This window comes from Gambusia affinis, linkage group LG05 (assembly GCF_019740435.1).
Source record: "Gambusia affinis linkage group LG05, SWU_Gaff_1.0, whole genome shotgun sequence".
Lineage (NCBI taxonomy): Eukaryota > Metazoa > Chordata > Actinopteri > Cyprinodontiformes > Poeciliidae > Gambusia > Gambusia affinis.
Genome location: NC_057872.1, coordinates 31,945,171 through 31,971,822, shown reverse-complemented (window position 1 = coordinate 31,971,822; position 26,652 = coordinate 31,945,171). Strand labels below are relative to the sequence as shown.

The 26,652-nt window shown below is 46.1% G+C and overlaps 1 protein-coding gene across 4 annotated transcripts; it reads right to left on the bottom strand.

The window, feature by feature from the left end:
• Positions 1–6,803: 6,803 nt before the first annotated feature.
• Positions 6,804–26,089, bottom strand: LOC122830899 (GON-4-like protein). 4 transcript variants are annotated; one of them, XM_044116665.1, is made up of 31 exons: positions 25,945–26,088; positions 25,673–25,786; positions 22,455–22,572; positions 22,196–22,338; positions 22,051–22,125; positions 21,661–21,711; positions 21,545–21,583; positions 21,014–21,109; positions 20,739–20,837; positions 17,320–17,451; positions 17,022–17,250; positions 15,924–16,025; positions 15,816–15,856; positions 15,635–15,717; positions 14,954–15,212; positions 14,726–14,812; positions 14,382–14,568; positions 14,151–14,301; positions 12,482–12,632; positions 12,290–12,406; positions 11,362–12,216; positions 11,066–11,285; positions 10,829–10,977; positions 10,288–10,485; positions 9,821–9,964; positions 9,449–9,748; positions 8,922–9,005; positions 7,708–7,828; positions 7,347–7,635; positions 7,165–7,267; positions 6,804–7,086 (listed from the first exon to the last, which is right to left on the bottom strand). In XM_044116665.1, exons 3-31 carry the CDS (start codon positions 22,570–22,572, stop codon positions 6,973–6,975), a joined length of 4,737 nt encoding a protein of 1,578 aa, XP_043972600.1. In that variant the 5' UTR covers positions 25,673–25,786; positions 25,945–26,088; the 3' UTR covers positions 6,804–6,972. The 4 variants fall into 4 exon arrangements, with proteins under 4 accessions (XP_043972600.1, XP_043972601.1, XP_043972602.1 ...); XM_044116666.1 differs by having other exon boundaries at positions 6,810–7,086; positions 7,750–7,828; XM_044116667.1 differs by lacking the exon at positions 10,288–10,485 and having other exon boundaries at positions 6,820–7,086.
• Between the last annotated feature and the right edge of the window lie 563 nt (positions 26,090–26,652).

Sequence of the window (26,652 nt, the reverse complement as noted above, 5' to 3'; positions counted from 1 at the left end):
AACTCCAAGATGGTTGTAATTGACTTTATGAGTCGCTACCACAATAATGTAAATTGAGGGTACTAATTACAGATTTGACTTTAAACAATAGCTGGCTATTGTACTGCAAAGACCTCTGTGTGGCACCAAGAACAGCATCATGCACCTTTTTGCATGGAAGCAGCAAAAATTGTCTTGGCATACTTGATGGCAACTGACTTTTCAGAGTGGGATCCAGAGATTTTACTCCAATGGAAAAATCCCCCAGTGAAGGTATTGCTCCATGTCTCAGTCCATGTAAGGGCTAATGCCATATGCAAAAGGCAGTTAACTTCAAGAATGCAATGTGGTGCGGAGTGAAAGAACATCAGAAAAAATTTCAGTGCAGTTTTATTTGCAAGGTGCTCTGCTTACAGGCAGGTTGCAATTGTTGCTAAGCCATTTACACGCAAGTATAGGCATGATCCCATAAGGGGAAAAGTAAGTTGAAGTAGATTTAGTCTCTGAATTAAATGTTTCAAATTAACTGTTTAGAACAGCAACAATGCGATTTACTTTGAGGGATTTTTCTTTATAAGGAAACTGCGTTTTTCCATACCTATTAGCAGTATATTCAATGGGAAACAGTCAACTCTTGTGTAGCATTCTGTCTTTAAACTAAGAAATAATGCTTATGTGAACAGACACCAAAGTTTTGGATTTCATTGATTAATTGTGTTGTCTCAACAGGGTCAACTATGTTGTCGTTTTTACATTTAAAATAAATGTCCTCATATGTGGACATAATTTTTCTCAGCAGCTACATCATGTAAAAAAATTATATTTGGGATGATTGGGAGCTAATAATTGCAAAAATCAAAGAGGATTTAATAATACATGCCATGCAGGTCTTAGGAGGTTAAAGCTGTTTAGCAGACCTTTAAGCTGAAGATTTCCTGAAAACAACATTCATTCCTTTTGCAGTTAGAAGTGTAGGAACTGTACAATTGAAGAGAGAATGCCAGTTGGTGTGTATTTTGCTGTGTGTGAGGCTATTCCTCATAGAAGACTGGACTGCATTTAAGACTCCTGAGTCCCAGAGTCACCTTTCCCACGTGCTGTTCCTATAGGCGGAACCTGGGAAGGCTGATACGTACCGGGCCCCTGGTTTCAAAAACATGCTATCCGTTAACACCGCAAGGTGGAACTAGCATGCCCAGGAAGCAGAAGAGTTCTCCGTTGATTCTCTGACAGTATGGTCTGCATTGAGTGCTGGCGGTCTGCTGGAGCTCTGACAAAACCTTAGCCAAGCTAGCAATGCAAACTTCACACCAGCAGATCTCCATCAGGTTGTTAGAGCTACCAATGCCTCCCCCAAGAAAAGCAAAAAAAGCCATAGAAAGGTGTCACTACTCAGCCATCCTCCCAAGGAAGAAGAACCTGAATCAGCCACAAGCTGCTGCCTTCCAGGTCTCCACACACTTGCTGGGATTCAAACCATCACCCCTGAAATGAGAGAACAGAGCCTTTCTAGTGCCATCATACACCGCAAGACCTCTAGAAAGCTCAGTATATGTGATCCAAATATATGCATGACCACATTAACAAAATGAGGTGATTTACCCAAAACTGAAAGCACGGGAGTCTTGTGTGATGGAGCTTGCATCAGGCAGCAATTCAACATAGAACACCCCATTCTGAGTAATGGTGCTGATTTTCTACATGTCTCAAAACTCATTCTCAGCCATCTAGTTTGACAGAGGAGGTAATGTTGATAACAAAGGTATATAGTTTCTTAGTGATTGCAGCAAAATCAACCAAAATAGAAGCTAAAATCTGAAGACCCACCATGCAATGCATTCTGGGTAATGCTGTTGGAAATTTTAAAGATTAATATACATTTTCTGCACCTACAGAGATGAGATTACAGCATAAGTTGTAATTCCTGTTTGAAGACAAATAAAATGAAATAAAAAGTGGTTATAAAAGCAGACTTTCATGACTCATGTACTGTATGTAGACTGTTGCATATATTAGTGACTAGAACAATTTTATAGTTTTTGCAGTAATAATTGTGCTAGAACCAATGTTAGAAGAATGGAAATGATGCAGTTGCAAGCCCTTAAGTTAGTTATTTGAAGCTTTTTAATGGGTCTAATTCCAGAGATGTGGTTACAGCAGCTGCACGGGTGGGTAGGGGGGCCTATTTGAATTATTTTGTCATGGGGCCCAAAATTTTTGGCAACGCCCCTGCTTGTGATAAAGTTGAATCAACACTCTCAGAAGTTGAAATTGAACAAAATCAGTGTTGAACTTACCTAACACTAGTGTGTAGTATCAAATGTTAACCAGAGTGTGTACATTTAACACTGAATAAGGTTCAAATGTATTAACTCCATAGAACGTGTTAAATACAGCTCAACATAAACATTTCTTTTTTTTTTTTTGAATAATCCAAAATAGTAAAATCACTTATAAAAAAAATAGATGCTCCTTGAATTAAAAAACAAAACCAAACAAGTTGCAGTTTGAGTCTATTGTATCTCAAACAAGCCCACCACATAAAACAGCACCGGCTTTGCAATAACAACAAAGATCACATAATATGAAAATGTAGAACAATGTATGTTTTTTCACACATCTTGTTAGAAAACGGTTTGCCATAAGATCTGTGATTAAACCAAGAAAAGAAAATGAGTCTGTTCTCTTACTGACACAATATGCATTGAAATGATGATCAAAATGAAAGGTGTCCCTCTACAAGTCAAAATAAAAGCTTACTCATCATGTACAATGATGTTGGTGACTCTTCTGAAAATAGGAAGTTCTGTTTTAGATCCAATACAAATGAACATACCAATCTGATATTCAGTTCCACAGTTCATCATCCAATTAGTGGTTGAAACTTCACAGTATGGGCTTACATTAAAAGCAGAACTTAAAACCTCACTTCCATCTAAGCTATTGATAATTTGTTTCTTCACTGGACCAAATTCAAATCTCAGAAAATCAAAATTGTCCCAGTGGTAAACTGGCTTAACCAATGTTTTTGTGATATTTAACATTTTCAGTGATCTTTTAAAAAAATATATGTTTTGACACAAATCTCATGCACCATACATGGAAGAGCAAACTTATTTTTCTAATACAAGGTGTAGGATGAAATGTTGCTTTTCTGTGAAAACAAATATCTAAATAGCTTTTGGTGGTGCTTCAAATGGTAAATCATTACAATACTAACAGTCTGAATGAAGAGGAGCAGCAGATTCCAGTAACAGTTATTTCTTTCCTGTCACCTGCTGCTTGTACAACAGAACCAAGCAATGGTGAGTCTGAGAAAGGCCCTTCAAGAATTTTAAGATCATCAGCAAGAGACTTCAGAATGTCATTAAAGCTTTATGTTTTCAGATCTTGTGAGTGAAAAATAGTGACAACAGGTATATTCATCAACACAAATTATATTTTGTAGGAAGGCTCCTCAAAATAAAGTAAATACAATGAACTTTGTGAATCCCTTTCTTTGAATCTAGGTTTGCTTTCTCAAACTCATCAAAATAGAGTTGAATCTGTAGAGCATGTTTTTTTCTGGGAAAATAAAATATTACTTTTGAAGTATGAACCATCACATAAGTCTTGATAAATGCCTTTTTCATGAAGCTTGGCTTTCAAAAACACTCTCACATAATTCAGGATTCTTGAATATTGTCATGAGGTTGTTTGGTGGAAGCGGTGAGGTAAACGCTGCAGATCCAGGGTGAAGTGAAAGGAAGAATGTTTAAAATGAAAATAGTAGTGATGAATCATCTGAAGCCCCGCTTCGAGGCTTGTGTCGTCTTGTTGAAAACCACGTGACCGGCAACAAACGAGGCCTCGCATTGCATGGGTCATGTGACTGCTTCATTTTGCGTGTCGGTTTTCAAAATAAAAGCGTGATGAGCCGCTGCTTGATCGCATCAGAGGAGTATTTGTCTTCAGCAGTGGCCGAAATAAAAGGAACCTTTTATAGTTCATTAATGATTTTGATGATTGCACTTATAAAAGTGTAATGTTTGTTACCAGTTTTATCAATGGTTGATTATTGAGAAAATTTTGTGACTTTATATTTATGTGTTTTATTATGTAAAACATTTTGACTCTGCATCGTTGCTGAAATGTGCTACACAAAATTATCTTGATTGAAAAAGAGCAAGCAGGGGCGTGCTGTGGTGGCGTACGGGACAGCGCGACCCACATTTGGAGGCCTTCAGTCCTGGACGCAGCGGTCACGGGTTTGATTCCCGGACCCGGCCGACGTTTGCCGCATGTCTTCCCCTCTCTCCTTCCCCCTTCCTGTCAGCCTACTTTCAAATAAGGGACACTGGAGCCCACAAAAGATCCCCTGGTGGAAAAAAAAAAAGAAAAGAAAAAGAGCCAGCAAGAAGAAAAAAATCTGACATCAGGGGAAAACTGGAGATGATGATTCACAAGATTCTTAAATAACAATAATTAAACCTTTCACCTCAAAAAATTTTCACCTTCTTGAAATTTCCACAATTTCTTTGTTCTGCAAAAATATATCAGTCTCTAACAGCAGAAACAGACTTAAAGCTGTTGGAAAAGTAAAATTCTGGCTGATGAGTAAAAATATAAGGAATCAGATCAGAGAGCCAATAGAAATCCAAGAAAAAGAATTTTTGAAGAATTTTAGATTTTCATGAGGCAAATCAAAACTCAAAGAAAACTGTCTGCCCCAACAAGCTGCACTCCGAGAACACTAAAACATCAAATGTCTTTACTGTCAAATCAGGCAATGACAAAAGAAAACAGCCAGTAACAGTCAACATATACCAGGATTAACTACAAATTATTTTAATAACTAAAAAAAGATTAGTTAAATAGGATTTAATTGACTCTCTTGTTACTAAACGTGAGTTTGACAAAAACTTTGTGACAATGTTGCATTTACTAATTGTTTTTAAATTAGTAAAAACAATTAGTTTTTACCTGAGTGACAGGCTGCCACAGTTTGAACTGCAGGTGTCACTAGTGAGAAATGAATGAAGCATCAAGTGATGAACCTTTGGGTGAAGCAACGGACCGGGAAGCTTCATTTGGCCATCACTAGAAAATATACACAAAATAAAATCCAAAAGTCCTAAAACCCCGGCAGTACCGCTGAGTGGAAGACTAGAGCTCAACACAGGTAGCAACGGGGTAAACAAATGGAGTTCAGACGACAGTGTTGGGATCCGGGGTGTTTTGTTGGGTTTTGCTGTTTTCTTTTTTTTCCTCCACCAGAGGTCGCCATGAGGTGGAGACTGGAGGGCGTGACCACTGGCAGCAGTATTACCTGCGCACCTGTAATCGATCAGCTCATCTGGTGGAGTTTAAGAGGAGGGAGCAGCCAACACTTCTTTGCCAGAGTGTTAGCCAGATATGGTACACCAGGTCATCGTGCGTTTCCCTGTGTTTTCCTCCTAGTGAACTCTCCGAGTAATTTCTTGTGCGTCTCCTCCCCAGGTGACCCGTAAAGAACTCTGAGGACTATCCGTTGAACCCTGAACCTCCGGCTGCCTCCACAATATCTTTGCCCTCGTGTCGCCACCCGCTGGTCGCCCTCCAACGCCGTGCACCTCCTGGTCTCCTGCAGCAAACCCTCCATCACTTTCCTCCACCCCGGTACCACCGAAACCTCCCAGGCGCAGATCATCACCTAATCCAGTAAGAACGTTCCTTCACTCTCTTACTCAAATTCCAACCGCCCCTGAACTCATCACTTCTCTCATCCACTCCAGTGAACCAGACCCGGCCGTTTTCACCTTTGGTTCCCCGACCCAGATTTCACCGTTGTTTTTTCAATAAACTTCTCTTACTTATTTCGGATACTCCGTCTTGTGTTTCTGCATGTGGGTGAGAAGAATAGAGCCCAACATGACAGACAGACTGACAGCACACTAGACCAGGACCAGAAAAAGACACAGATGACATTAAATACACAGGAGGTAATCAGGGAACGAGAAACACCTGGAACAATGAAGGGGAAACAGGACAACACAGGAACTCAAAATAAATACAGAGAAAAACCCTAATTCTTACAAATATAGACTTAAGAGTTCCTAGTATGGGGATGCACAGTGGTGCAGTGGGTAGAGCTGTTGCCTTGCAGCAAGAAGGTCCTGGGTTCGATTCCCGGCCCGGGGTCTTTCTGCATGGAGTTTGCATGTTCTCCCTGTGCATGGTGGGTTCTCTCCGGGTTCTCCGTTTCCTCCCACAGTCCAAAAACATGACTGTCAGGTTAATTGGTCTGTGCCTTGAATTTCTGAAGTGCAGCTGAGAACTGTCTCTCACCTCCCTTTGAATGTCATTAGCAAGTTCCTCCATGGAGCACACCATTGCTTGGACTGTGCTTTCAGCGACACCAGATGCTTGCAACTGTGCAACAACAGAGGCAAACAAGCTTAATATACAATTATTGTCAGCAGAGTGTTGAGAAGATGCTGCAGTCTGCACTGCCTGAGCACCTGCTGTCAGCTTCTTTGTTCTGTTCTGAGTGAACCGGCCAGGTGAGCGGCATCACACTTCTGCAGATATGTGAGGGGTGTTCTCACTTTTGTGATACACTGAATCTACAAACTGCTCATCTGAACCAGTGTCTGATATTAAGTATGGGTTAGCAGCTTCCTAGAGAGTCCAGATTACAAACCGAGAAACGAGGGAACAGAATGGCTCCGGTCCCTAAACGTTGTTCCCATCTTCTTCTGCTACCCACAATGCATTGCCATCTCAATATTCACCTTTAAGGTAATTTCATCCATAATATATGATTAGTGGTTGTCTACAATAAGAGTCAGCAAATTCACGCCAGGCTTTTACAAAAAGTTATTTATTGTTACAAAAACATCAATTTGATAAAAACAAAACCTAAATATTCAAATTCCCAGACTGATCCTTCAAGAATAGATAGATGAATAAATAAATAAATCTATTTATCTATCTAGATTCACAGACTGATCCTTCAAGAACGCCTCTGACTGGTCAGTCTGCAGTTTCATTGGCTGTTGGGTCAGTGGGCGGAGCTTCTTCCTCTGCAGTGGCGTGACGAGCTGCAGTTCGAAACAATCGCATCAAATCCCGAAACCTCTGAGAAACCTGAGAAGAGGTCAAAGGGTCAAAGTGTGAAAATCGATTGGCCAATCAGAGAGCTGCATGGAAGTAACGGCCAATTACCTCACTGGGAGTTTTGTTGCCAAGCAGATTAGAAATGGCGTGAAAAGCATTCTGATTGGCTCCTTCCTGCTGACACATCGTCAATATGACACGATCCGCTTCCCTGAAGAAAAACAAGAATTACTGAGAAAATATCTGAGGAGGCGGAGCCAAACGGGGGCGGAGCCTAGCAGGAGCCTCACCTGGTCCAGAGGATCACCTTCTCTCCACTCGCAGTAAGAGAAATGTTCTTGGCACAAACCGGGAGGTCAGGAGGAAGGCTGGGCCGAGGTGAGGAAGAGGAGGAACAGATGGGAGGAGCGAGTGAGGAAGAGGAGGTGTCGGCGGTGATGAAGGCAGCCGGCGCTCGGAGCTCTTCCTCTCTCCTCCTCTTCGCGGTGGGGCTCTCCTGCTCTTCGTCCTTTAACTGCTCCTCTTCCTCCTCCTTCCCATCAGTCATAGGAAAACTTTCCCACGATGCACCACTCTGATCTGTTGACCCGACGACACGGTCAGAACACCCCTGGGTGAGGGTCAGGCCGAACAGAAAGTGAGATCACTCACCTGGCCGGGGGCTGCTGTGACCCCCCTTCACCTGTGTGTTACCTGGCGGGTTGGGGGCGGAGCCTATCTGGGCGTAGAGAGGATCCAAACTCTTCAGAGCTCTGGACACGCCTGGAGAGTTCTGGGAAGCAGTGGAAAGGTCGGTCAGTTTCTCCTTCACCTGCCGGACGTCACCTGAGCGCCGCTAGAGTACGCTCAGAGGGAAAGGTTAAAGGTCACAGAATGACAACATGACAGAGGAACAACAGAATGAATGAAATCCAGACCAGAATAATCAACATCAGATACAACGATAAGGCTGAGACGTTTAGCCTGACAGGAAATCAGGGTTTCAGCACTTTTCAGTTTTCTGGAACTTTGTTCCAGATCTGTGATGCTTAGAAGCTGAATGCTGCTTTTCCATGTTTGGTTCTGGTTCTGAACCAACAGGTTGGTCCAGCAGCAGCAGATCTTTAGTCCATTCAGTGATTTCTAAACTAGCAGCAGTTTAAAGTCTCTCAGTGAAGGACAGCACAACTGGGTGGTGTCTCTATCTTCCTGGTTTTAGTGAGAACACCAGCAGCAGCGTTCTGACTTTTTAGGCAGACTCTAGACTGGAAATGGAGAAGTCATTTGAAATATCCAAAATAAACAATAGAAAAAACAAATAAAATGAATAATGAAGTCTTTGTAAACAACATTATCCTTGAAAGTAAAAGCAACACAATGAAGACTTTATCATCCAAGTTTTGGTAGAAAGAGAGAAAAACTGAAAACTGTACAAATGTAAATTATTGAGCTTGTTTTAACTGATCATCTGATTTATTGCAACAGGCCAATACATTGATCAGTTTCTCTACATCGATCAGGAACATGACTTCCTGAACTTAAAAATTATGATTCCCTCATTAAGTTAGTCTGACAACAGACATCTTCGTCTTCATCAGCAGCTCCACTGCCGCCATGTTTGATGCTTTCTGAAACTTTCCTTACAGGCAGGAAGCCAAGTCAGAGCTGCCCTTTAGTGGCCACTCAGCTGAATAACGTTTTAAACACAGAGCAGAGACTTGAAATCACCTTTGTTCAGGTAAATAAGGTGGGACTTAAACCAGCAGAACCTGTTCTGAGAACCTTTATTGATCCCCAGCTGATGACAAATAAGGGAAAAATATTATTTAAAATTGAATTAAACTAATTTTAGCAAAACGTCCTGCAACAGTGTAAAGGACTCAGACCTTGTTGTCATGGCAGCGAGAGCATCGTTTCCTCCGATGTCGGCTGATCGTTGCATCGTGACAGAGGCAGAGCCAATCAGAGCCCTGCAAACATAAACAGCATTTAAACACAACCTGCTGATGATGAAGACGCTGCACCATCATCAGTGGTCCTGCAGTAGAACCCCTCATTGATGATGATGATGATGAGGGTGGTGATAATGAAGTCATTGGACCACCATCATCTCTAACAACCAATCAGAAGCTTGGCTTTCGTCTCTCTCTGCCCCTCTAACAATCTTCATTGCTGGCTGATTGACGCTGATTATTTTCTGCCTCCAGGTGGCGCAGCAGGCAGCGCTACTCCACCCTGAAGCTGCTCCTGAACTCCTCCTGTCCACTAGGGGGCACCAATCCTCTAACTCAGACTCTTAGGAGCAAGTTTAATCTTTGCTAATATCAGCAGTGGATTCAAGTTTTATAAACTAAAATCAGGCTGTTTTTGAAGGCCAATCACAGCCTTCTGTCTCTGTGACATCACCAGGCACCTTGTAGCTGCGGTGGGACTCCATTTTCCTCCTCTGGCGCCGGCTCCTTATTGGTGGAATTTTATGCCCCTCCTCTTCCTCCTCCAGGTCCGGCAGTGTCACTTCCTCAAAGCCGGCTCCGCCTCCCGACACCTGGCCGTTGGGTCCGCCCCCCTCTGCACCGTCTCCTTCCTCCGGCAGGTGAGCCTCTTCGAATTGTTCGGGCCGAGCCGCCGGCGGTCGCAGGTCATCAAAAAATACCCAGAATTCAGCCTGCAGGTGGGTGTGGCCTCTGAGCAGCGCCGCCATCTGGACCTTCAGCTGGGAGGAAGGTTAGGTTTATGGAACCAGACCGGAGCGGAACCACATGAGCAGAACCAGAAGCTCGTGTACCTCCTGGATGTGGGCCGGGCTCGGGTCGGGTCCGGTCTGCAGGGCTCGGATGATCTTGTGGTAATGAGTCGGATTGTCTCCGAAGCTGATCTCCAGCTGCCGCAGGAAACGCCTGCTCCGCTCGAACGCCTGCTGCTCCTCCAACTGGACCGGAACCAGAACCAGGTAGATCAGGAACATCAAGCTCTTTCAATGTATTGATATTTATTAACAGTTTTAATAATTTAGCATCCCAAGCTATGCTAAAAGGTGTTTTATATTTATGGAACTGAATGTAAATCAAATGTAAAATTTACCTCCGAAAAATGAAATATCTAAAGCTGTTAAATCTAAATAATTTAAGTTGTACTTTGTCTCTATCTTTATGTTTCTGTGCCAATTGTGAGATTTTAAATTTCTTCATTCCTGCCTGATTCCGTCTCAGTGCTGCCCTCTGTGGGTAGAACGGTGGTACTGCAGGCACTCACCAGCCCGCACTGCAGCGCCTGCTCAGGATGCAGGAACGCAGCAAAGTCCCGCAGCAGGTCTGTGTGTTCTCCCAGGATGCAGCGCAGCTTCCTGAACAGGCTGGTCACTTCCTGTCCGTCTCCTGCCTGTTCGAACTCGCCGAGCAGAGAAACAAACTCCTGCACCTGCTCAGGTGAGTCCTGCAGCGCCTCGCGCACCTGTACAGCATGACATCACAGAGAGCGGTCTGGACCAGCAGCACCGCGGTTCTGCAAAGCTCTGGTTCCAATTTGTCACAGAAACTTTTTAAATTATTTTATGGAAAATCCCTCCCCTACCTACTGCTGGTCAGTTGGCTGAAAGGCCAGACTAGCGGCTCCAGCTCAGGATTACGCTAAATATTCTGTTAACATTTTGGTTTTTAAATGAAAAAATATTTAGATTATTAAAACAGTAATGACAAAACTGCTGTAGCCTGCAGGTGGCGACAGCAGCTGGTTAACTGACCAATGAGAGAGCAGCACTACAGATTTAATTCAGATGTGGGATTGGGCCACCCACCCTGTTCAGGTAGCTCTGGGCGAACGCCGCATCCTTGCTGTCCCTCAGCGGGTCGTTGTCCAGCAGCTTCTCATCATACAACAGGGACAGCTTGGACGCGTCCTTACTGAGACGCGTCCTCGCCAAGCCGCGCAGCGGACGGCTGCGGCCTGAGGACAAACGGGGACAGAGACAACATGGCTGATGAGGACGTGGAATCGTCCCGTCCAGCGCAGTCGTCCCTGCGGACGGTCTCACCTCGTCCCCGCCCCGAGCTCCGCCGTCCTCGGGGAGTCTTGTCTCCGGATGGCACATGCTTGTCCAGGCTGGTCTGGAAGCTCCGCCCCTCTGCTGGCTCCTCCCCCTTCGCCTCATCGTCCTCCTCATCTTCATCCTCCTGCGAGGACGGGTCGTCCTCCGAGTCTCCGTCGCAGAGCCGTCGCTCTGCCGCCAGCCAGGTCAACTGCTTCATCGTCTCCTGTGGGGGGGCAACGCTGTCGTCATGACAACGTAGCCGAGGAAGTGGTCGCCGACCCACCGACCCCTCCCCTCACCTGTAACTCAGGAACCGACAGGACGGACTCCTCGGACGCTGATGACATCACTTCCTCCTCATCCTCGTCTTGGGTTAGGTCGTCGAAGTCTTCCTCCTCCTCCTCTTCGTCATCCTCTTCTTCCTCCTCCTCGTCGCCGCCACGACGATCCTTGTCCCCATCGTCCTCTCTCTGCCCCCCCCTGTCCTCTCGTCCCCCATCTTCATCATCTTCCTCTTCCTCCCCGTCTCCGTCCCGCTCCTCCTGCTCTCCATCATCCACTGTCCTCTCCTGCCCCCCCCCCTCCACTGCTCCTCCTCTTCCTCCTCTTCCTCCTCCTTTTAGACTAACGGCCATCTTTGACCAGTCCTCCTCCTCTTCCTCTTGCTCTCCTGCACTGGACGAGAACGGGCTCAGTGATGATGAAGAATTGTCCTCGTCTTCCTCTGGAAGATGGACGCAGCTCTCTGGTTCCTGCCGTCTGATTGGTCGGAGGTCATTGGACCCCGTGGCATGCTGGGAGGAAGAGGAGAGGGTCCACAGCTGCTGGGTTGCTGCTGAGCAAGGCATCATGGGGGTTGTAGTGCTGGGGGCTGGTTTTTGCTGGATGTACCGACGTAGGGAGAGGGAGGAGCTTAGACAAGCGGCAGCCAACGGCAGCGTCCCGTGGCGGCTGACCGCCTGCTCTGCTGGGGCTTTGGCGAGCGGCAGCAGAGATGCATTATGGGCTAGCGTGAAGAGGCGGCGCTGGGTGCGATGAGACACCTGGGGCTTCCTGCCATAGGAGGGGTGGAGCCTGAGGGCGACGCCAGGTGGGAGTGACGGGGGGTACTGGTCGCCGCCTCTCCGGGTCCTCTGGATGATCGACTGGCTGTTCTACAGGTGAAAACCATCACAGGTGAGCTGCTAGCTACAGAAAGGTACAACTGGCTAGTGGGTGACCTCTGACCTTCAGCCACCTGGGCATGGTGGAAGTGTCTCTGTCCACCGGGGGGCGCCTGTTGCCTGGACAGACCCTGCTACAGGCGACGGGCAGCGGGGGCACGACGCCTTGCGTCACAAACACCTGGAGGAAACGCAACATGAGAGACCTGTGCTGTCATTGTTCCCAGGTGACGTCACACAGGTGTAACAACATCACCTTGATCACACCGTCCAGCGGCGCTCTGGGGCTGCTCATCTCCCGGATCCGCCTCCTGAAGTCGGAGCGGCTCCTGCAGAGCAGGAAGGAGCTGATCAGCTCGTCAGCCTTCAGCGCCCCCTGGAAGTGCTTCAGACCCAGCACCGCCAGCCTGCAGCAAGGCATCATGGGAAGAGGGTTACAGCAGTGGTCCCCAACCTTTTTATCATCGCAGACCGGTCAAGACTTGGAAATTTTGCAGTGGGGGCAAGAGGGCGTGAGATAAAGCTTCTGCATGTTGGTGTTCCCGCTAAAGCCCTTTTTCCCCGGATTTTCCTTATATGACAACCTTCAAACCTCCTGCGGTGTCGTGTTGCTGCTGTGTGTCGTGTTGCTGCTGTGTGTCGTGTTGCTGCTGTGTGTCGTGTTGCTGCTGTGTGTCGTGTTGCTGCTGTGTGTCGTGTTGCTGCTGTGTGTCGTGTTGCTGCTGTGTGTCGTGTTGAATATGGCTGATCAACATGGTCTCGGCCAGATTATCGCAGCCTGTTGGATGTGACAAGTAGCCAATCGGAGCGCGGTGATGTAAGAACGGAGGGAATCCCAAACTGTTGTCATGGCAACTGAGAGTGCGGTGGACATCGGAGGAAATATGTGGAAATGTTTATTACTACATGTAAAGGTCATTATTATATGTGGTTATGTTTATTCAGTTAAAAATGTTAAATATAAAAACAGAATAATTCCCTCCAGATCACAGAGCAGCAAATTGAGCTGCTGCTCCCTCCGACTTTATCAAACGGTTTTTCTTTTTGTTTCGTCTTTTATAGTTTAAAATGAACCTCTAACTTTCACTACTGCTTGATTATTCTAGATTCATGTTTGGTCTGCTGGGGGTTTTACTGGATTTTCTTCAGGAACCAGGATGTTCTGAGTGGAACCGGTTCTTGTGTGGTGTGTTGCTCCTGCCGTGTGTCTGGACTCAGGAACCGACCAGAACCTGTTGGACTTTTATGGCTCTGTGGTCACAGAGGTTTGGAGAATCGGCCCACAATCCTTAAATCGTGTGAACCAGACCTAAAACTCTCAGCTCTACTCCTCTCTGACTCTGGTCGCTATGGTAACGTCTACACATCCCTTCAAAATAAGATACAGATGCGCCACAAAAACAAACATTTGACCTCAGGATAAGGACTAATGGAGAACTGAACTTGTTTCTCTGCAACCAGACGGTCCATCTGGGAGAGATGAGAGACACCAGAAGTGTTGCTGATGCTCAGGGTTCTTGGTCTCTAGTGGAGAAACAGTTTGAAGCTTCATGGCCTCATTAACATCCGGTCACCATATCATGCAGAGCTTGGACTGTGGGAATCACCTACTGGATAAATCCATCCTCCTGTCTCTTCTCTGGACCTTTTCCCTTCATAAAGAAACTTTACAAAGAATCTGATCTGGTTCTGACCCATTTTGCTGCTTGTGGCTCAATGTTGGCGCCAAGACGGAACCGAGAGGGTCCGGTTAAAGGATCTTCAAAATAAAAGATCCTCCAGACTCAAATAATACATAAAACGGAAATATTTCATTATTTCCTGTGCGGCCCGGTACCAACTGGTCCACGGCCCGGGGGTTGGGGACCACTGGGTTACAGGACTCACTGAGACCCACTCTGACCTCTGACCCACTTTGACCCTACCCGTCCTCTCCGGCGGTGTAGACTCTGCGTTGGCGTCTGCTGTGCAGGGCGGGATCCAGGCTGCAGACAGGAAGTAGTTCTGGGTACAGGAAGACGGGTCGAGTGGCAAACAGCCAGGCGGTGTCGGCTGGCAGCAGCGGGAAAGCATGACCTGAATCGGACCAGAACCGGAACTGACACCCAAAAACTAAAACTGTAGCTGAGTGGTCAGAACCGAGGCTTGGGTCTTACTGCTGGTGGTGGGAGTCATGGCGGGCAGCAGCCGTCTGGACGTTCCAGAACCTGAACCGCAGGGCGGACTGGGTTGTCTCTGGTCCACCTCCCTCAAAAGGTCCAGCGCCCCCTGCAGGTTACACGCTCTGAAGCTGCTGGGGGGACAGAGGTCGTCATGACGAGCAGCAAACTGCTGCAGCTCCTCCTGCAGGACGAAATGAGTACTGATCTGATCCGCTCCACTCAAACATCGTCCAACCTGACAGGAGATATTGTGAGAGACAGAGACAGGACCGTCCTGGACACAGAGACATTAAGACATCTGGGCCCTGAATCCTGCCTCACAGGTCCAGTACACTCACCAGGTAGCGTTTGGTCAGGTGTGCCTCGTGGTTCAGGGAGTGGACTCGGCTGCTCAGTAGGTGGACCTGAGTCAGCAGCTGGACATGCTGAAAGACAGAACCATCAGAGGATTGGAGGGTTAGGGTTCTGTTCATGATTACCAACAGAAATGAAACAGAACCAACCCCAGAGGAACCACCAACCCGGTCCACTGAGGAGTTAAACTTTGATGGTTTTAGAAGACGTACCTGTTGCACCTGCTGCTGCAGCTGCAGTTTCTGGGTGCGGTCCAATCGGAAGGAGGGACCCGTCTGAGGGGCGAGGCTTAACTGGAGGGCGGGGGCGGTCAGGTTTCCCAAGACGATGAGTGGCGGGCCGGGTGGACCCTTGGTGGTCCTAGGATGGTTGGTGGTGTCCTGCAGAGCTCTCCTCTGCTGCACGGCTTCATACTGTTTCCGGACCGTCTGCCGCCGCTCCGTCAGCATCCCGGCTAACGGAGCCTCAAAGCTAAAGACGGCAACAAAACAATGAAGCTCTTCAGAAGTGTCTGATCTAAAACATCATGGCTTCAGGCTGAACCGGATCCGATCAAGCCAGAGCTGAAACTGAAGGAAATAAAGTCAGCAAACCGACTGTGAACCCTGGTTCTGAGGAAAACAGACCCGCTTCAACCAGAACCTGAGACCTGAGGATGTTCTCCTCTTTGCTGAACTCTTCTCTTGGTATCTTTAATCAAAGAACCAGCAGAGGACATTTCTGTTCCTCCTGACCCAAACGGTGCCGGCACTGCTCTGCCAGACCGTCCCAACAGGAGGACCGACTTTCACGCCTTGCTAATGGCAACCATCCACCAACAGAACCAACCCAATTGGACCTTCTGGCAGTTCACCGCCAACTCAGACGTTCAGGAGGAGCAAACTGAAACTCACCGTAAAACTTGTGGGACGTTAAATTTGGGCACCGATGGGACTTCCTGCTCCTCCTCCTCAGCTGGAAGCTTTTCCTCCTGCAGCTACAGAGGACAAAACCAGTCAAAGCAACATCTGGATGGGACCAAGGTCCATTCTGCATGCTCTCCAGAACCAGAACCAGGAAACCAGAAAAACACACCGTGTCAAAGAGTTCCTCCAGCAGCTCGTTGACTTCCTTCTCTGGAACAGAAGACAGTTCAGACGGAGACCAGCTGATCCACAACACCACTCCACCCTGAAAACCTACTGGTGATCTGAACGGCTCGGTCCGTCCGGTAGTCCTCCAGGTCCGGCTCATCCAGGTCTTCCAGGAAGTTGTACTCTGGGTCATCGTCATCATCAGCTTCCTCTGAAAGTAACAAGATGGAGTCAGAGAGATGGATCTTCAGTCTGGTCCAGGTTCTGCACATCGTCCCTGCAGTGGTCCACCGAGGACACGTCCCACTCTGACAGAACATCGTAAAGGTTCAGATGCTTCAATCAGACCTGAGACTGGCCAAAAGCGTCTTGGACAGTCGGGATGACATCAGTTTCATTCTGATTGCAGATCTTTGTGCTAAAATCAGATTTACTGATTAAATGCGACCGCAGTCAGACTTGTGTGTGAACAGTTTCCGACCGCAAAGCGACCAGTAGAAGAATGCAGCCGTGACCCAGGAGCTCCCTGATTATGGAAGTAAAGATGGCCGACACCGTCTATGGATGGATTTTAAAGTTGTTGGGAGCTGACAGCATGGTGACCCAATCAGAACCAGACAAAGAAAGCTGATGAAACGGCAACGGCCTTCAGGGAGCACTGACTGCAGCTTCTGTTTGGATGTGGAGAAAATGCAACGCCATCATTCAGCTGCACACTTTTGGTGCAGCTGAAGCTTTTAGTTCCACGCGTGCAGTGGCGGTTTCTGATATGGGCAACATAGGCAACTGCCCGGAGCGACATTTTGTGGGGGACGGTGTGAGCGCCTCCCAGGCCACCCCGGCACCTTTCCCACTTCTTCCCTCAGTCTCCCTCAGTTGTCAAATCGGGGGATTTGACCGCAGTCAGACTTGTGTGTGAATAGTTTCTGACCCTCAAGCGACTGCCAGAAGAACGTCCCCCAGGAGCGCTCCTGGGGGACAAACATTTTAGAAAGAGGGTTCGCCCAGGGCGCCAAACAGGCTGGGACAACCTCTGCACGCATGGATGGGAAACAGATCGGCTGGAGATCGGCTCACAGCATCTGGGTGTGAAAACGAAGGTCCTGCGGCCAGGTGACTGCTGGGCTGCTGGAAAGGTACGGCTACAGCCAACAGGGGGCGCTCTGCCCAACGCTGAGGAACCCCCAAAGATACCATGACCTCTGACCTTCTGGACCAGGCGCCAGGAGACCCTGCAGCCACTCAGTCCAATGACGGTCCTCCAGCTGGGCGGGGCTCTGGTCATACATGTCAGCGGTGATGTCAGGGGGTAGAAGCTCTGCCTCCAGGCGGTCCAGAGGAACGTTGACCAGAGGAAGCTTGGAGCGCGTCCGGAACGCCAGGCAGCCTTTATCACCGTCATCCTCTTCATCGGTCACTGGCTTCCTGTCCAGAGGCTGAGAGAGAGAGACAGGTGAGAGACAGAAGGACAGGGAGCTCCGAGACAGAGACAGGTGAGATGTTACCTGGTCGTAGGGGTAGGCGGAGCTACAGTCTAGCTCCGCCTCCACAGCATTTAGCCTCTCTAGGAAGGAACTGTCAGAGGAACCAGCGCCGGAGGAGCTGCTCACCTGGTCTGTCACCTGACCTGCAACACTCTGGACAAAAGGTCAGAGGTCAAGTCTGACCTTAAATAAACTTGATTGCAAGTTTATTTAAGTTTGTGTATAAACATGATTTATACACAAATAAATCAAGTTTATTTGTGTATCACATTTCAGTAACAAGGCAGTTCAAAGAGCTTCACCTCATAAAAACACAAAAGTACAAAGTCAGAGAGACAGCAAACAACTGAAACATCACATTTTCAAATTGTTACACATCAGATTATTGATCATTGGATTTATAGGAAATCAGGGTTTTGGCTGTTTTTCAGTTTTCTGGAAGCTTGTTCTAGATCTGTGGGGCATTGAAGCTTCTCTGTGTTTGGTTCTGGTTCTGCTCTGCAGCAGAACCAGAACCAGCAGGTTGATCCAGCAGCAGCAGATTAGTGATTTCTGAACTAGCAGCAATTTAAAGTCTCTCAGTGAAGGACTGTAGAAACAGATGTTGTAGAACCTGGTGGTGTAGAACTGGAGCTGGTAGAAGCCCACTTTGGAACCATCTTTATGTGGCTCTGAATGGTCAGGTCAGAGGTCAGCCTGATCTCGGGTATCCAGCAAGAAAAACTGAAACTGACTCTAAATATAGAACTCTAGATCTACAGCTCTAGATGTATAACTCCAGAGTAACTTCAGTTTCCTTTTAGAAAGTTTCATCTCATCCACAGATTTCTCTGATCTCTGATCAGTGATGGATGGGGTCAAAGGTCACCTGGTGACATCATAATGTAGAGCTGTGCATCATCTGCGTCGTCATGGTAACTGATCTTATTTCCTGCTGCAACCTGAGCCAGTGGGAACTTATAGATGTTCAATCAGAGAAGTTCTAGGACGGAGCCTTGGAGAGCCCCATGTGACCTCTGACCTCTTGATGGGACGTTTCCTATGGAAACAAAGAAATCCCGGTTCCTTAGGTCGGACTGGAACCAGTTGAGTTTTGAACCAACCCAGTTCTCCAGTCGGTTCAGTAACATGACCAGAACCAGAACCAGCTCTGTGGTTCTTCCTCTGTCTGTGTTTATATGGACATAATTGAACACTTTGACTAGGCCGGTCCCAGTGCTGCGGTAACCATGGAGACCAGACTGAAAGCGGCTGTTTAACTGATTTTCCAGTAACGTTGCTGATGAATGGCAAGTTGGAGACGGGCTGAGATTCATCCAGTTTGATACCTGCTGTGTTTAAAGCCAGATGTTGAGATCGGATCACTGACAGCTGGACATTCTGCAAGAAAGCAGTGGGTCAGATATCCAGACAGCAGGAAGAGGAGATCAATAGTTAAGTGTTTAAATTGATTACATTTTTCTGCATGTTTTTTGTTTGGCTGCAGCGCAGATTAATTTTCAGATTTTTATTATTTTTTTCTGAAAATCTGTTTCAGGTGTTTGGTTTAAATCAATGTGGCAAATAAAACTCCAGCATCATTCACATTTTTTTTTGTTCTGTTTTGTTTTTCTCCCCAACAGGGGGTCTTTTTGTGGGCTCTAGTGTCCCTTATATAACAGCAGGATGACAGGAAAGGGGAGGGAGAGGGGGGAAGACCTGCGGCAAATGTCGATCGGGTCCAGGAATCGAACCCGCGACGGCCGCAGCTTCCAAACGTGGGTTGCACTGTCCCCTACGCCACCACGTTCACGTTTTTATGATTTGTGAAATGCAGAGGTCACCGACCTCTTAGAGACTGGGAGCTGCTTCCAGGGTCCAGAGCAACACGAAGGGCTGCTGGTTTGATTCAGACATAAATATTGTTGTCTCAGCCTTTATAACAATAATACATATATATGTATATATGATCATATTAATGTTAGGGATTACTGACAATAGTTATCAGTAATAATTTACCATGGCAGATATGGTTCATTACTATCATGAGATCAGAAGTTCTTAGTTCAGAGTTGTGAGTTTGATTCCCTGTTGGAGATTTTCTGTCTGATTCTAAATTGTCCAAAGTGACTGAGAGTCTGGATTGTTGCAGCTGCAGCTGAACATCTGGAGGCACTGAGAGATTTTCCTTTAAATACAGACAGAAAAGTTATTATTATTTTATTATCCAACCCTCTTTACTATTAACTAAACTGTGGAGAGAAGAGAAAGTTATTTTGTGCCAAAACATTTTGTATGTAGCACATCAGTGTGAGTCTGTGGGGGTCAAAGGTCAGCCAGAGCCTGAATCTGTTTGGTCAGTTTATTTTTTCTGTGAACTAAAAATGATGAGTGGAGTTTGAATCTCCTGTTGTTCTAAGATCCTGAGTTTTTTACAGTGTGCGGTTCTGTTGGGTCGGAGTCCAGAGGAGCAGAAGGTGAAGCAACAATGTTTGATTCATTGGGAACGTTTCCACTAGATTAAATGGTTTAACCCTCAGTTTTAGCTCCACGCTCAGGAAGAGCAGCAGAGGTCAGTTAACTGGTGACCCATCAGCTCTGCAGGTCAGGAAACATCAAAGAAGCTCATAAACCGGCGACCCAACAGAACCGACCCGGTAAAAAGCTCCACCGGGATCCAAACGGCTCTTAGAATTACAGGAGGTTCAAACTCTGATCATTCAGTTTTATCTTACAGAAAAAACACCAAATAAACAAAAGCAAACTGATCAATAAGATTTAGGCTTTGGCGTGACCTTTGACCCCCACAGACTCAGACGTGAGCTACGTACAAGATGTTTTGACACATAATATCTTATTTCTCCACAATTGTGTTAATTGTAAAGAGGATTCATAAAAAAAATGTCAGAAATTATTATTTTCTTTTTTTACTTGAAGGAAAATCTTAAAGTAGGCAGAGAGGGAGCAGCCTGCAGGCGCCGCCGCCCTCCGATAAAACCCTGCAGGCGTCTGACAGGTTCTGAACTTTAACCATAGAAAAGAGTTTTATGCATAAAGCAATTTATTTTAGACATTTTTATAATTTACTTTTTAAAATAATCTAAATATAAACAAATGTTATTAATTCAATGCAAAAACATTAAATTCAATAATTTCTTTGGCAGTGCTCCCCAATGACAGTGGCTATTTTTAAAACTTCCTCCGCGGCGACTGACCAGGTCCCACTGAGCGACTGGGGGCCCGAGGGCCCCGTGTTGGTGACCCCTGGTGAAAGAACGTTTTGCGACAGCAGCTGTTTGTCTGAGTCGGCAATAACAGAAACGATCAGAGAACATTTCAGCGTTTTGCCTTCAGGTTTCTCAACTTGGACATTAAAAACTCCCTCAGTTGTTATACAGTCAATCAATGCAAGTGCCCTGCAAAGGTCTGGACAACAGGTCAGGGGTCAGAGGTCAAAGTACCTCCTTAGGTTCCCGAGTCTCCTGGTCCGGATGTTCAGGTGGAGAGCACAGGTGCATTCTGGGAGGTGATGAAAGGCTGTCGGCATCACTGAGAAACATCTGCACAAAGGATGTTAGTGTAACCCATCGCCATGGAAACTGTCTGATCAATTGTCATGGTTACACTTGAATGTCATGGACAGTAAATGACCTTTCATTCCTAATTACTGTGGTACCATGGCAACCCCTAACTCTCCATCCCATAATATACAGGAGAGGCTCTGACAGGAACTCACCTCTTCTGCTGTGTCCTCCTCCTCTTCATCAGGATAGTACTCTTCATCAGAAGAGTCTTCATCTTCCTCAAGGTCAATGTCAACAAACTGAGGAGGCTGCAGAAAGAGAGACGGGTAGAGAGAGAGAGAGACAGATAGAGAGAGAGAGAGAGAAAGAGAGACAGGTAGAGAGAGAGAGAGACAGAAAGAGAGAGAGAGAGAGACGGGTGGAGAGAGAGAGAGACGGGTAGAGAGAGAGAGAGAGAGAGAAAGAGAGAGACAGGTAGAGAGAGAGAGAGAGACGGGTAGAGAGAGAGAGAGACGGGTAGAGAGAGAGAGAGAGAGAGAAAGAGAGAGACAGGTAGAGAGAGAGAGAGAGACAGGTAGAGAGAGAGAGAGAGAGAGACCACTGTCTGTGACTCAACTTTCTTGAATTATTCTTTTCATTAGAACAATAAGAATTTATAAAAGATCCCACTCCGGTGGGTTAGGGGTTAGGCCCGCTTCAGCGGCCCGCTTCAGCTTACAAGTAGAGAGACAGGCTGGGTTTACCTTGGACAGGTTTGGAGCCGGCAGGGTCCAGTTGAGACTCTACAAACAGAAAGACAGATCAATATGCTGGTTCTGCTCAGCTGGTTCTGCTCAGCTGGTTCTGATCCAGTACCTACCTGTCCCTGCTGAACAGCCTGCTTCAGTCTGGACCGGGTCATCTTGGTCTCCTAGGGGAAAAGAACCATAAACAACAATCAGAACCAGAACTGAGGTTGAGATTCAGGATTTACTGCAGAATGTTCTGGATCCTTCAACAGAAGTGAATCTAGACTGGGTTCTGATCCGATTTACCAACATAATTTACTGAAGGTTTGGATCATCTCCATCCAACCGCTGCAGAACCATTCCTTTCAGAAACGGTTCCGTTCGGCTAGAGTCACAGACGGACCATGAATTCAGGAACCCGTTCCCCTGCTTTCCAAGAACCAGAACCCTCTGCTGTAATCTCTTGAGTGTAAACCACTGGGTCTGATGACCCCACAGCCTGTCAGCCAATCAGAACTCACAAACATGGGCAGGTCCTGGGTGTCTCTGATGGTAGCCTTCATCATGGCGACCACGTGTTCGTGTGTTATCACCTCCTGTAGAAGATCAAGCCGTGTTACACTGAGACCAGAACGCGGCGCCTTGTGGACTACCTGTCTCACTCACGTGTAGGATGGCTCGCACGTTCCTGGATGTCAGGTTGTGCTGTCTGGACTTCCTGTCCAAGTCCATGTCCAGCTGTCCCAGCTCCACATCGCTGCACTCACTGGCTTCCATAGCAACCGAGTCCCTGTTCAGCTCCACCTGGCCTGAATACGAGACAGAAAACAGGGTGTGAGCGACTGGCTCTGCCCACCGCAGGCATTGCCCTGTCTGTGACCCCGACATCATGACCCCTCCCCCCTGCAGCTGGATGAAAGCTTACCTGAACCAGGTGCTGCTTCCTCTTCCTCCAGCCCGCCGTCCGCCATGACTCTACTGGTCCTCGTTGATTTGACATCCAGAGGACACAGAATGTCTTCAGTTGGACGTCCCTGGGCCATCTGAAAGGCAGAGGGCTTTACTTATTGATAAGGAGGAATTCAGGGGGCCCGGTACCGGTACCGCCCTCAGGGAAATCAGATTTGGAGAAAACTCATAAACCTTTTTGTTCTGTTTCACTCAGTTTAGAGCCGATCAGAGTGATTGGTTTGGACTCAAAGGACGGAATGCTGGTGCTGCACAATATACCCCGTCACCATGGCAACAGCAGTGTGCGTAATATCCACGTCTCAAAGGGTTATGTGGAGCAATACCTGCTGTCTGATATGATCAGGCTGATGTCTAGTTTGATCTTATATCAAACACCAAGAACATCACATGAAAGGTTAAAGGTCACAGACTGATGGAAGCACATGTGAAAGTTCCACAACCCGACCAAGATAGTTCCACTGAAAAGAGAAGAACCCGAGTAGAACCAGAACTCTGAGGTTCTGCTCAGTACAGAAGCAAAACCTCCAGACTCACAGCTCCCAGTCAGGACTTTATGACATTCTTCATAGATAAAACTAATTTTGTTTATTTATTCCTAATAAAACTATTGGCACCTTCCTGAAAGTGATTTATGGGGGAAATTTCCTGCCATAAATCCAAAAGCACACCTTCAGTCTGAAAGCAGGACTTTCTGTTTGTCTTTTCAAACTTTTAACGTTTAATGAAACTTCTCCAGCTGACACTCAGTCTCTGCTCACTTACCAAACATGGACGACGTTAACTTTCTGCTACGTAGTACACTAAACATCAGCCAGCAGAGCTACTGGTCGCTAAAAGCTACTGGTCGCTAACAGTTACTGGTCGCTAACAGCTACTTGTCGCTAACAGCTACTGGTCGCTAACAGTTACTTGTCGCTAACAGTTACTGGTCGCTAACAGTTACTTGTCGCTAAAAGCTACTGGTCGCTAACAGCTACTGGTCGCTAACAGTTATTGGTCGCTAACAGTTACTTGTCGCTAACAGTTACTTGTCGCTAACAGCTACTGGTCGCTAACAACTACTTGTCGCTAACAGCTACTGGTCGCTAACAGCTACTGGTCGCTAACAGTTACTGGTCGCTAACAGTTACTTGTCGCTAAAAGCTACTGGTCGCTAACAGCTACTGGTCGCTAACAGTTACTGGTCGCTAACAGTTACTTGTCGCTAACAGCTACTGGTCGCTAACAGTTACTTGTCGCTAACAGCTACTGGTCGCTAACAGTTACTTGTCGCTAACAGCTACTGGTCGCTAACAGTTACTTGTCGCTAACAGCTACTGGTCGCTAACAGTTACTTGTCGCTAACAGCTACTGGTCGCTAACAGTTACTTGTCGCTAACAGCTACTGGTCGCTAACAGTTACTTGTCGCTAACAGCTACTGGTCGCTAACAGTTACTTGTCGCTAACAGCTACTGGTCGCGAACAGTTACTTGTCGCTAACAGCTACTGGTCGCTAACAGTTACTTGTCGCTAACAGCTACTGGTCGCTAACAGTTACTTGTCGCTAACAGCTACTGGTCGCTAACAGTTACTACACTACTCAGACTAGAGGAGAAAACTGATGTTGGAGCTCCTGATTAATTTATTTGTACATTTTTGGTTCATAAAGTCACAACATTCATAGTTTCTTTTAAAAAGCACATTTATTTCAATTAGTCTTTTTATTTTTCAAATGTTGCATTTCATTATTTTTTATTTATGCTGTATGTTTGTCCTTAACTTGATCTTTGTTATTATCTCCACTTTATACCAAATTAACTGCTGGCTGCATAAAACAGATGGTTTTATGGGTAAAAATACTGTCTCTATTAGTCAAATGGTAGACTCATAAGTCAAATATTAATATATTTTAATGTGTAATATCTTGGAAATATGGCAAAGTTTACAGAGCGAGCTGTCTGTCAAAACAAAATAGAATGAAATCAGTTTTCAAAAGTAAAGTATTGAAATAATTTTTGTTTTGCTGAACATGAGTGATTAAAATGAATTTTCTGTATTCAACAAGTCATAACAGAACAAATATCTCCAACAAAAATACCTTTACTGTACATTTTAAATAAACTGTTTTGTTGTAGTTGTACGTTTTAGCAGCAGGATGCTAAACAGTGACCAGTCCACCATTTTGGCTGTGAAGTTACGACCCAGGCCCGTTCTGTCCCAACCCTGAACCCTGAACCCTGATGTGACTTTGACTGAGCCACACTTCATAGAGGCCGCAGGGCGCTGAGCATTGGGACAGGGCCTGAGTGTGAGTGTGATGGACAAGTTTTGAGTACAAACATTACAAGTTTTGAGAAGAAAGACATGACGTCCTGCTTTCAAAATAACAATGTAAGCAAAAGTATTAAAAATTTTGAGACCCAAAGACATGAAATCCTGTGTTCAGACTTAAAATGTGTGCTCTTGGATTATGGCAGGAAAATCCCCCCATTGCGATTACTTTATCGTGAGTAAATGAAGCAGCACTGGATGAAACTGTAGAACATGATCTGGATAGTTCTGATCCAACTGAGCTTTCTGGGTTTTTATAAATACTAACTTCATCACCAATCATTTTATTAGTATTGATTTTGTCTGTTTAACCGAGTCATTTTATTGTGTTTTGTGTTGAATTTCTAATTATTGTGTGCTTAGTCGTGTCACTGTCTTTAAGCTCTTTTATCGTATTTATTACGATGTTGAGCACAGAGTACAGATGCCTTTCAGGCTGTTTCGGTTCAGTTCGTGCCAGTTTAGCTGAAGCTGGTGTTCAGGGTTGATTGGTCCTGGTATAAATGAGGACGGAGGATATTCATCTCTGCCGACACATTTTACCGCGCTGTTTCCATCCGAGAACCGTTTAATGATTTAACTCCAGGTTTGCAGTCAGATCTTTTTCAACATCAGCCTCGGGAGACAAACTACATATTGGTTGTTGTTGTTGTTGTTGTTTTGATCCCGGCTTCACTGCAGCCATCTAACCTGAGCGGAGCTGAAACACCGGAGCTAATATGGCTAAGCTAACGTGCAGCGGGTTGCCCACTGAGCATGCGCCGGACCTGTTTCGTTTGGCGACAGCATAACAAATATAAGATATGACTCGAACCGGACCCACTGAGCCCGAACTGGGCCGATAGCCGAACAGAACTCACTGCGTAATAGAGCTCTTCAGTTTCGGTTACTCCGTCATGTTAGCTTCTTCTTCATTAGTAAATGGGAAATGCAGTTAGGGAACATTACCTCCCCCTTTCGGCTAGAGGATGGAACTGCAGGTACAAATAAAGGAAAACACAAAGCAATTTAAAATGTTTGATTCTGATTGATTTTCCACATTACCATCTTCTGTTCAGATTTTTACAACTGAAAACCCACTACGGATCATAACTGGGACAATACCTAATCAGCTCAGTTATGCACTAGATACCTGGTTGGTCCAGATGTTCCTATCAGAACCCTTCAGTACTAGACTGCAGGTCCATGGCTGGTTCTGAGAGGTTCTGGAGTAGAATCCTTCAGCAGATGAAGCTGCTGAACTTAGAAAGTGTTCCTGGTTCAGTTTTCTGCCCCACCTCCTGATGACATCACATCTGGCTGTAGCTGACAGGATGCTTATGTTCATTTTGTTCATCATTCACAGGATGTTTATGTGCAGGGTCCATTTCCTCAGAAGTCTCCATCTTTGAGTGGGCTGGTTCTCCAGAAACACTCAGATTGTCTTGGATCAGGCAGAAAGAAGTAGGAACCTTCAAAACCAATAAGTCACTGAAACAATGTCAGCACAGAACCCTTTGGGCCCAAAACCAGCTGGAATCCAACTGATTGAACCATCTGAAGGTCTCACCTGTTGGGCGTCTCGTTGCCGACTCACCAGCTGCCCATTTCTGACGACCCATAAAGTCCAGATAGAACCGGGTTTGGTCCGGTTCAGTCAAACTGTACAGGTGGTAGAGAGTTGCTGTGTAGGTGCTCTCCTCCTTAACAACTGGATGGAAGATAGAAACCAACAGAGGCTCCTGTTTATCTCCAGTCTTGCACACCGACTTTTAGCTTTTTAGCTTTAGTCTTTTAGCTTTTATGCAGCAGGAAATATTATTTTTCATTGGTTTATTATTATTGTCAAATAATAAACCAA